This window comes from Mesoplodon bidens (assembly GCF_964165515.1).
Source record: "Mesoplodon bidens genome assembly, chromosome: 15".
NCBI lineage: Eukaryota > Metazoa > Chordata > Mammalia > Artiodactyla > Ziphiidae > Mesoplodon > Mesoplodon bidens.
The window spans coordinates 26,164,980-26,176,228 of NC_138171.1; the positions used below are offsets into that span (position 1 = coordinate 26,164,980).

The window sequence follows — 11,249 nt, forward strand, 5'->3', positions numbered from 1 at the left end:
GTGAAACGGGGAAACACCCTGGGGGCAGACGACATGTGAGTGACGTGGGAACATGCAGATGCACGCAGACGTAGACGGACACCAGCGGTCTCTTCACGCACAAACCTCCACAACTGGACACTGATGTCTGCACGGACGCCTTGGGCCGCCGTGATCCAGAGGCCATTTATACACTGACATGTGCTTTAAAATGCACATGTGCTCCAAAATGCACACTCCAGCACACAGGTGTGTCTCTGTTGGAGTGGTTACACACACTCCAACAGAGACACACCTGTCCACATCTCTCTCAGCCTTACAAACTCACCGGTGCTCACTTATGAGCACTTACTTTGTGCCAGGGGCCATGCTAAGCAGTTTTCATGATTTGATTCATTTAACCTTCATGACAACCCTGCTGAGCAGGGCTGGTACTGTCATCATTCCCATTTTACAGGTGAGAAAACTGAGGTTCAGAGAGGTAAGTGTCTTACCCAGGGCACACAGCAGCAAGGAGGCAGGGCCAGGAGTTGAACCCAGGCAGACTGGCTCCAGAGCTTGAATTCCAATCCCAGCTCTGTCCCCTGAATTGCTGAGTTCCACCTCTCTGAGCCTCGGCCTCCCCATCTATGAGATGGGGACAGTGCTTATCTCCCTCAACTCTTGGGAGGATTAAAGGAGGTGATATAGGGAGAACTCCAGGGAGCGCACCAGGCCTTCTACAGGCTCCTTGTGAATAGGGCTGTCCTCAAGTTACCAAGATTTGGGGGCAAGCAGCTAAGGTGGGGTGAGAAGAGCTTGTTAAACTGTGTACCCATGGGCAAGGGAGTGGACATCCCTGGGCCTCAACTCCCTCTCTGTAAAGTGGGGATGGCAATGGTCACCCTCCCCTCATACGGTTATTGCATGGATTAAATGAGATGGTACAATGGGGCTTCCCTGGTGGCGCAGTGGTTGAGAGTCCGTCTGCCGATGCAGGGGACACGGGTTCGTGCCCCGGTCCGGGAAGATCCCACATGCTGGGCCTGTGAGCCATGGCCGCTGAGCCTGCGCGTCCGGAGCCTGTGCTCCGCAACGGGAGAGGCCACAACAGTGAGAGGCCCGCGTACCGCAAAAAGAAAAAAAAAAATGAGATGGTACAAGTAAAGCCCTGAGCATGGCATTCAGCAGGTACTCAATATATGCTCAAGCCTGCCCTTCAGACCCCAACCTGCTCCTAGATCCCAAAACCCACTGAATGGGAAGAAAAAACACACATCGAGTTGCTACAAATAAAGAGGTCAAAACGTCAGATGTTCGTAGGGGCCTTTCTCCTGTTTATTGCCAAGCCCCCAGCCCAGTCCCGCCCTGTTCACTCCTCACCAAGGGAAGCAGCCCCAGTGATAGGGGGCCAGACCCACCCAGATCCAGCTGGGCTCCTCCACTGGGTGCAGCCAGTTGGTGGTGTGTGGGCAGCTGGCAGGCAAATCCTGCAGCGCTCAGTCCAGCTTCAAGTCCAGCAGCAGGGCATTCTGGCAGGAGACAGAGGGCCAGGTGGCAGTGCAGGGAACAATGATGGGGCCACCCAGACACAGGATGAGATGGACTGGGGTGTGGTCAGGAAATGAAATGAGCAGTGGTGTTTAAGAACAAAGGATGAACTTGACTGGCCTTATGACCCTTCACCTCTCTGAGCCTCGACTTTCTCAACAGTCAAGTGGGGAGAAGTCACCCCTACCTCCCAGAGTGGAGCAGTCAAATGAGAAAAATGTCCATTCAATGCTCCGAGTGCAATGCTTGGTGTGCAATGCAAAGCTAATATGTACTGTATGCCTTTAGGTGAATTATCTCAATGAATCATCACAACAGCTCTCTGAGGTGTTTACCATATTATTATCCCCGTTTTAGGCAACAGAAAAATTGAAGCATAGAGAAAGAGGAAACAATTTACCCGAGGTGGCAGAGAAGGAGAGTAGCAGAATTTACTTTTCCTCCTGGGGATCCCTGGTCAAGGAGGGCCCGGTTCTGAGGGGAAGGGTCTTGCCCAAGGGACTGGCAGGATTGTACTGATGCTGCTGCCTTCCTCAGTCCAACTCCCTCCAGATTGAGAGAGGCAGGCTTTTGCTCATTGGCCAAAAGTATTGGCGGACATGGCCTTCCCCAGCTCCTTTCCTCACCTCTGCTATGTCCAGCTCTGCCAGGTTGTAATTCATGTCCAAGAAGTCTGGAAGTGGGAGCCCAACTTGGACCACATCTGAGAAACACAGGAAGAGTCATTTCAGCCTGCCTGCTCTGCAACTGATTGAGGAGTGACTGCCTGGGGCAGAGAAGTGGGAAATAGTGCAGTGATTGATTCAGGATGTCTGCCAGCTGCGCAGGCCTAGAGAACATCAGCTGGATCACCACGTACTTGTGTCCCAGTTCTGGGTCAAGATCTGATTCATGGTATGCGGTCAAGGGTCAGAGTCCAAGTTGTGGGAGGGGCCTTTGTTCCCAGGTAAGTGACAGTAAGATGACATTAGCCTCAAAGATTCGGCAATGACTATCCACTCCCTTTTAGGTTCCCTCATCTGGGGCCAATGGAGGGGCTTTGAGACCACCCAGGGGGCGTCCCTTCCTGCTCAGAGTGCTTCTTGGCACCAGCAAAATCAAAGCCTGTTGGAGCCCTCAACATTGATGGCTGGGATGTAGGCTTCTTGGAGAAAATCAGTGATGAAGCCAGTCAATGCCTTCTCCTGGGGGAGAGAGAGGAAGAGAGAAAACACCCTCATGCCGTCATTCAATTAAATTCAACAGATCTTTTCAGCCCTCACTCCAGCTGGGTTCGGGGACCACAGGAATGAACATTAGAGACATCAAACTGCATCAGAACTGCGTCTGACTGTTAGACTGTAGGCTGAGGCCCTTCACCTTTGCTTAGCCCCTCTTCAGGTGACACGTGGGCCTTAGGTCACAGTGAAGGCATGGAGGAATTCAGGAGACACTGGGTGGCCTGTGGACCTACCCCTCATCCTACAGAAAACTCAGTAGCTTTGATGAGTGATTCATTCACTGCCTCTCTGTTCCTCAGTTACCCCATCTGTGAAAGAGAAATATAATAGCACCTACTCACAGTTTCCGGGAGGATTCAATGGGTTTGGATAATGCACAAAGTGCTCAGCAACTAGTGTTGCTGCTCTTGTTGCGATTATGATTATTATTAGTGCCTACTCTGTCAGGTTCTGTGTTGGGCCCTGAGGCTACAGAGACTCATAAAAATAGCAGCTGGGGACTTCCCTGGTGGCGCAGTGGTTGAGAGTCCGCCTGCCGATGCAGGAGACATGGGTTCGTGCCCCGGTCCAGGAAGATCCCACATGCCGTGCAGCGGCTGGGCCCGTGAGCCATGGCCGCTGAGCCTGTGCTCTGCAACAGGAGAGGCCACAACAGTGAGAGGCCCACGTACCGCAAAAAAAAAAAAAAAAAAAATAGCAGCTGGGCCAAACAAGCCAGTTCAGGTTGCTGCTATGCATGACAATGCTTTTAAAATCAATCTAGGGAGATGTCCAGATTCTATCCAGAAGAGAGAACAGAGACTCAGAGAGGCTAAACGATTTTCCTAAGGTCACACAGTCAGTCAGGAGCCCCAAGGCCCACGATGACCTACTCCATTCACTCTGCTTCCATTTCAGAGCCCTTCCCCACAGTCCCAAGGAAAACCAGGCCCAGTTTCTTGCTTTGAAGCCAGACCAGGCAGAAGTACTTGGGACACTTACGGTGAAGGCACCAATCAATGAGGACCCCCGGGACAGGCTCAGTAATCTGCTGAAGAGAGGGAAACAAGGAGGGGGAAGGACAGTCAGAGCCATTCCCCTGGCCCTGGAGAAAAGGGACCTCAAACACCCCCAACCCCTCCCTGTTGCAGAAGTCCCCTCTACAGCCTTATCCCAGGTGCTCCTAAGTCTGTTTACATGCTACCTGTGATGGGGCACTTACACCTTTCATTAGAGCCCATTTTGTTTCCCCCACCTCAAACCACTGCCTCCTCTCATTGGTCCTGACTCTGCCCTTTGGCACCCCAGCCCTGTCTATTGCTCCTGCCCAAGGCCAGATATGCAGAGGTTTGTAGCTCAACTAGCCAGTCCCAGATTTTTGCAGGACACAGAATTGGGGCCTCTCACACGGCCCCCTCCCTTGCACAGCCTCTGGTGGGCACTAATACATCTTGGCACCAGAACAGGCCATGTGCTGGTTATCTGGTGGTTCTATCTTCCCAACAGCTATTCTCTATTCCAGTAACAGACCCTCCATGTTCCACTCTCAATCCAAGGCATTAAAGTGGGGCAGAACCCAGAGCTCCCAGGGTGAGGACCTGACCCAGGCCTAGCCAATCAGAGCATTCCATCTTTAGAGTCACAGTGATTAGCTTAGAGTTGGTCATGTGATCCATGATAGACCAATGAGAAGCAGCCTTTGGGATTTTGTTAGAACTATTAAACAAGAGGCCTCTCTTCTTGTTGGGGTCACTTTGCCACCAGCTAGGGAGAGGCCGCCTGAGAATGTCCGATAGAGTGGACAGCAAAGGCCAAGGGAGGAGGGGGACAGATTGTGAGAATTTTGTGCACCTAGGTCCAGCCATGCCTGAAAGGGGAGATCTACCCCTAGAGATTTTAATTATGTGAGTCAAAAAGAGTCCCTTTTGGGCTTAAGCCAGTTAAAGTCGGAATTGTCTCTTACAACTATAAATGTTCACTGTTATTGGTATAAAGAAAGGCTTCCTGGAGGAGGTGGTATTTGAGGTGGGCGATGACAGGCAGGTGGCATTTGGGTGGCATAGGTAAAGCATATTAATGCAAAGGGGACATGGGCTTACAATCAGATTCACTCTCCAAGAGGCTAGTGCAATAGTGGGAGCAGTGGTGAGAGAATTTAAGAAGGGCCTAGAGTGCCAGGCTAAGATTTGACAAAAAATCGTGCAGACCATTGGGAGCCATTGAGGGTTCTAGAACAGGGATAGTGACCTGAGCAGCCTGGCAGTGTGGGCTGTGCTGGATGGATCAGAGGGAGGTCCTAGAGCAGGAAACCAAGTGGTGTTGGTAGTGCAGCAGACTCCTACCTGTCCAGAGAGGTGGCCATCTGCAGCCGGTCCTCACGAACTGAGTACTGGATTTTCAGATTGAAGTGTTGATACAGGGGGAAGCAGAGAGAAGGCAGTGGGTCCCCCAACAGGGCTGGTAAAACCAGTGGCCCTACCACCTTCCCAGGACCACCACCACTGCCAAGACAAAGCAGGAGTCTTCCTCTCTGCCCATCCCACCCTCAGGAACTGAACCCAGCAGTCCCCCCATGCGCCCAGCTCAGGGTCCTCAGCTTCCCTGTACCTAGCCCAGGATAGCACTATCAAAAATCCTGGCATGTTTGTAGGTGCCTGAACACAACATGTTATTGCTCCAGGTTACATCCTGCGACTCTATCTGGAGTGCCCTCCATCACCAGCTTCCCCAACATCAATCCTTTCCCTGGCCAGCTCCTGCTCAACTTTCAAAACATAGCTCAGGCATCACCTCCTCTAGGAAGTCCTCTGGATTTCCTCAAACTAGATTGTGGATCTCTCTAGACTCCCATAGTTCCCTGAGTGAGCTTTCACTGCCCTTATAGATGCTAATGAATGTTGTCGGGAGGGAGAGAAGCAGAAGGGAAGGAGGGGGGTGGGCGGGACGGAGGGAGGGAGGAGAAAGAAAGGAAGGACTAAACTTTTGACCCTTCTTTTGTTGATCTTTCTAGTCATTCCAAGTTTCAATTGCAGAGCCAAAAATCAGACAGCAGGTGACAGTGCCGGGAGGTTAGGATCACACAATTGAGATTAACTAAGAACCCTTCAATCCATTGCTTGACTATGAGCTAAAAGCCTACCCTCCAGCCTCAAATATCCATGAGATTGGGCCAAACTGGGAAACAGATTCCACTAACAATTTCCAGGAGAAAGAGGGATACAGGAGCCTTGCCCCACAGCAGAGGAGCAAACGTCTCCAGGGTGCTATGGAGGTGCAGCAGGCTCTTGCCTGTCTTCATGGTGACCTTGGGGGGCTTGTTTATCCTGATCTGGGTCACCAGGGGTTTCGGCTTGGGATAGGCCTTAGCCACCTATAGAAACCAGGAAACTCCCCTCAGGGCCAAACCTCAGACTGGTGGCTTCAGTTGAAACCAGGAGTCCATAATGAAATAGGTGATTTCTACCTTGGAAGCATGATATGCAAAGGCTGAGATGTGTCTATCAGGAAATAAAAGAAACAAAACAGACAATCTGGCTATTTCTATATTGGACATAGAAAGTACAATGCACAAAAGCTGGGCTGTTTCTGTGCGGGGCCCAAAGAGTACTTTATGGAGAAGCTGGGATGATTCCACACTGGACAAGGGAGACACGGTATTGAAAAATCCCTTGTCCCTTTGCCTGGGGAACAGGGCAGGGCAGACGTGGTGATCATGGGTAGTTGGGTCACTCACTTCAGGGATGAAGCCAGCCAGTGTCTCAGTGGTTTGTGGGGGCAGCTCGCCAATCTACCAAATAAAAGTCAAGGTTAGGATTACTGAAGGCTTCCCTGAGCCATCCTAACAAACCTCTCCTCTGACACAATAAGGCATGCCCTCTGAGATTCCTTCATTGAAACAGTTATCACTCTTTGATTAAGTAGAGAATGAGCTCCTGGGTAGCCCAGACTGTGACTCATACATTCCAATGCCCACAGTTTTGAGTACAAGATCACAAGTTGAGAAAATTTTGTTTGATGAAAAAGCAGACAGATAGATGGGAGAACTGGTGGATGCAATGGATCAGAGGGGGTGTGTGAATGGATTCGTGGATAGCTAGATGGATGTGGAAAATGGATAAACAGATGAGTGGGTGAATGGATGGGTGGGATGGATGAGTGTTTGTGTAGGAGAATGAATAATGGATAGATGGGCAGGTGGATGGGTGGGTGGAGGGATGAAAAGAATAATGGATGGGAGGATGGGTGGATGGAAACATGGTGGAATGGCCTGATAAATGGATGAGAGAACGGATGATGAATGGATTGATGGGTGGGAGGATGGATGTGAAGGTACATGGATGGATGGTGGGTAAATGGATGAGAGGATGAATGAAGGGATCGGGGGGAGTGAATGAATGGATGGATTGATGGAAGGATGGATGGATGGTTGGATGGATGGATGAGCAGATGAGTAGGAGGATGGATAATGGAGAGTTGGATGGGTAGGTGGGTGGGTATCTGGGTTTTTAGGTGGCAAATGACAGATGCATAGATTCAATCATTCAGTAATATCAGGCCCTATCCTAGATGTGGATGGTATGAAGTGTAGGGTGGGTGCTAGCTGGAAGGATAGAGTCTAGGACATGAATACAGAGTAGCGAGATAGACTGGATATAAAGGAGGTGGCTGGATGGCCAATGCATGAGAGTTGTAGGTTGATGGATAAATACCTGGTTGTATGGACAGTTGAATGGATGGATGAATAGACAGTGGTTACATGGACAGAGAGATGGTGGATGGTGGGGTGAAATGATGATGGAAACTCAAATCAGTCCTGGCCCCTCCCAGTCCTAGCATTACCCACACCCCAGGATGATTCTCAGAATGCATGTTCTGGACAGGGGCTGTCATTAGAGGGGGCAGATGCAGAGGTGGGCAGAGGTGTGGCCACTGGGTAGCTCACCGTCACTTCCTGGACATTCACATCAAAGGACTTCTGCAGAAGAGCAAGCTCTGCTGTGAGGAAGGTGGCTGAGAGCAGCAGCTGTGAGGAGCCTTCGGCATAGTCCTTGGGGAACTCGGCCTCCCCAGCATCAGCAAACTGGATGGTGTTGCCCTTTTCCTGCTGCACCGCAGGCTGTGGGACAGCCAGGGGAGAGACACTCAGCCTTGGCCATGAAGGACTGTGGCTGAGGGCAAGTCTCAGACCTCCAAACAAATGGTGCTCAAATCAGCCCCAAGTCAGCAAGTCATAAGATGGTGGAGCCAGAGCAGGCTGTAGTGGCTCAACTCTCCCAGTGTGCAGATAGGTAGACTGAGGCCCAAGAGGATAAGGGGGTCAGTCACTAAACCACTGACGGTTCCTCCTAGGATTGTGTAAGTAACCTCAGTTAACTCTCTAACAAGGGTTAGAGCCCTCAGTTATACAGAACCTGTTCCCTGTTTTATTCTCAGGAGAAAGAGGTAAATGGAAAACAACATGGGGCCTGTAGGAACCACGCTGGAGGAAGACTTCACAGGGAGGTGACTGCTTGGGATGTTTCTTCCCATTCCTGGAAGATGCATTCACCTAGTCACCGGGGCTCTGGAGTCCTGTGTGATGACCCAACCCTGCCCCTACTCACGGGAGGCCCTAGCCAAATCCTGCCTCCCTCCTGGGCCCAGTGCTCTCATCTGCAACAATGACAGGGTACAACTGGGTGAGCCACTCATCGGGAGAAGCAGGCAGCCTTGGGAGAAGGCGTGGGTGTGGGGTCAGCCATTCCGGAAATCAGCTCAGGACTCGGGGTTCGTGTTGAGACAGAAAGAGGGAGAGGGCCCTCCCACCCTCCGCAGTCCCAGCCCAGCCGCCTGCCCTGGTGGAAGCAGCCCCCACCCCTCAGGCCAGTAAGACCCCCAACTACTGGTGACCCCTAGCTTACACTGAAGTCCACTTGAATATGGCTGGCTGTGGTGGTCGGTATGGATGCCAGGACATATCTGATGGAGCCCATCTGGCCCACGGGCAGGGGGGCTGTGCAAAGAGGAAGGTTCACGCAGAGAGGCACCAGCCCAGGGGCAGCCTAGAGAAGCCTGTACCGGCCAGCTGCCACCTGAGCCTGGCCTGGGCACCAGGACCCCTGGCCCTTTGTGTGACACAAGGCAAATTGCTTAGCATCTCTGGGCCTCAGTAGTTTTATCTGCAGAATGGAAGCAATGGTGCCTGGCCTAGAAAATCACGCCCCCTCACATCACTCTGCAGGCACAGAGCTTGAACGTTCACCAAGGGTTGTCCAGCTCAGTTCTCACAACAGATTGGCAGGGTCAGGATTATTGGCTCTATTTTACAGATGCACAGACTGAGGCTTGGGGGAGTGAAGTGATGTCCCAGGCCACACTGCTGGGCACGTGAACCAGTTTTCCTCAGTCCCAGCCATTGGACTTTCCTCTCCCCCACCCTGGGGAGCCCTGTGGACCCTGAGATGCAGGGATCCCCTTGGCAAAGGAAAGAGTGGGGTTACTATTGGGATTATTATCTGTGGTGCAAGGTTTGTGGATGAGCCCACAAAGGTTGCTGTCCTTGCAGTCTGGGGTGTGATGGATAGAACATTGGATGGAAGGCTGAGAGACAAGAACCCCAGGGTCCCTCAGGGTCTCAGGTGCCCCATCTGGCTAGTGAGGGGGCTGGGCGGACTCCATGACCTCAGACCTCCTCTATCCCTAGGCTGGGCTGGGAGCAGGCACTTGAATGGGGACTGGGGCATCAAAGTCCAGCCATCCTGCTGTCCCCATGCAGGAGCAAGTTATGGCTAGCTGCTCACCATTCAGGTTGGCTCACTTCTTGTTCACATACATCAGGACCGCATCAATGGCTGGACACAGCTGGAAGAAGAGAAGGCACTGAGCTGAGGGGGTCCCTGTGTGGAGGGTCTCACTCCTCACAGCTGAATGTTCCTCCATGGGGAGTCTCAAGAGCCCTGGAGGGACAGGGACTAGAGGGGGAAACCAAGGCCATAGTCCCACAGGAAGTCAATGGCAGAGCCTGGGCTAGAATCCAGAACTCCTGACCATAGCCTGCAAGATCAGTGAGGACTCATTCCCCAGGGACGGGTGCTCTCAGTGGGGTTGGCAAGCTGTGCTGTGCGGGCTGCCATTTTCTCCTCCCCGTCTCACGGAAGACATCACTAGCCGATCACCGTACTTTCTCCCACCGAGCCAGCCACAGTCTCAGAATCCTCAGCCACCAGCAGTCAGTCAGGGTCAGCACCCGAGATGGAATGCGCTTGCCAGTCCTGGTCTAAGCACTGCTGTGGATGAGGGGCGGAGGCTTGCTCTGGGCACTCACCAGGCCGGGAAGAACTTTGTGTAAGGTGCTGTCCAGGAACTTGTTGACCACCTTGGGCAGCGTGCCATTAGTTGCCATCATTCAAAACTTGATAGATTTTAGGGCTTCCCTGGTGGCTCAGTGGTTGAGGGTCCGCCTACCGATGCAGGGCACGGGTTCGTGCCCCAGTCCGGGAGGATGCCACATGCCGCAGAGTGGCTGGGCCCGTGAGCCATGGCCGCTGAGCCTGCGCATCCGGAGCCCGTACTCCACAACAGGAGAGGCCACAACAGTGAGAGGCCCGCATACTGCAAAAAAAAAAAAAAAACCTTGATAGATTTTAGATATACAGATATGGTTCTGGGATCTCCTATGACAATGCACAGAGTGATGCAGCTCACAACGCTTTGCACTATTTAAAGATCATAGAAGAAAGAAAGTCAGCTTGGAGCAACTGAGAAAACCCTTCAGCAGCACATGTAAAGTTCTTCTTTCACTCCTTCCCAAGTAATAAATCGTTTACTAAATGTTTCAGCTTGTGTGTTGTTTCTAAATCTCTTCACAGATTCCATCAACACCCCGGATCAGATTTAATTATCTCCAAGAAGTTGTTATTAAGCTCTTTTTAATGGCTTCAACTTTGTATCAGTGTACTGCATTTATAAACTTTGTACCATAGGCAGATTGTAGCACCCAGTTTACAATGCTACGTATGAAGAAGGAAGAAACTGCATGTTTGTTGCTGCTGCTGATGATCACAATGATGAAGAAATAAAATTATTGCTAGCGGTGCTTCCCTGGTGGCACAGTGGTTGAGAGTCCGCCTGCCGATGCAGGGGACACGGGTTCGTGCCCCGGTCCGGGAAGATCCCACATGCTGCGGAGCGGCTGGGCCCGTGAGCCATGGCCGCTGGGCCTGCGTGTGCAGAGCCTGTGCTCCGCAATGGGAGAGGCCACAACAGTGAGAGACCCGCGTACCGCAAAAAAAAAAAAAAAAAAAAAAAAAAATTATTGCTAGCAAGAGTCATAAAATATATATGGTTTTTTATAAGAACATATATATTCATATTTGAGTTCTTATGTATATATAATATACACACACACACACACACACACACACACACACACGTATATATGGATTCTCTTGGAAATCCAGAGTCCTGGCGATAATGAGTCTGCGTTCCCACAATTAGTCCAGCCCCTAAAAGTGTCTGAGTTTGAGGTGCCCCCACCTACCTCTGCCTTTGAGCCTCTCTGCA

General features: G+C 51.5%; 1 protein-coding gene across 1 annotated transcript; it reads right to left on the bottom strand.

Annotated features, from left to right (window-relative positions):
• Positions 1-1,457: 1,457 nt before the first annotated feature.
• On the bottom strand, positions 1,458-10,089 carry BPIFB6 (BPI fold containing family B member 6; the record flags this gene model as incomplete). The annotated part of the gene is given in 12 exon segments (XM_081255132.1): positions 1,458-1,490; positions 2,136-2,212; positions 2,624-2,693; positions 3,711-3,756; positions 5,051-5,118; positions 5,905-6,078; positions 6,442-6,495; positions 7,651-7,824; positions 8,609-8,700; positions 9,488-9,500; positions 9,504-9,548; positions 10,012-10,089. Coding segments are annotated over 12 exon segments (924 nt in total).
• Between the last annotated feature and the right edge of the window lie 1,160 nt (positions 10,090-11,249).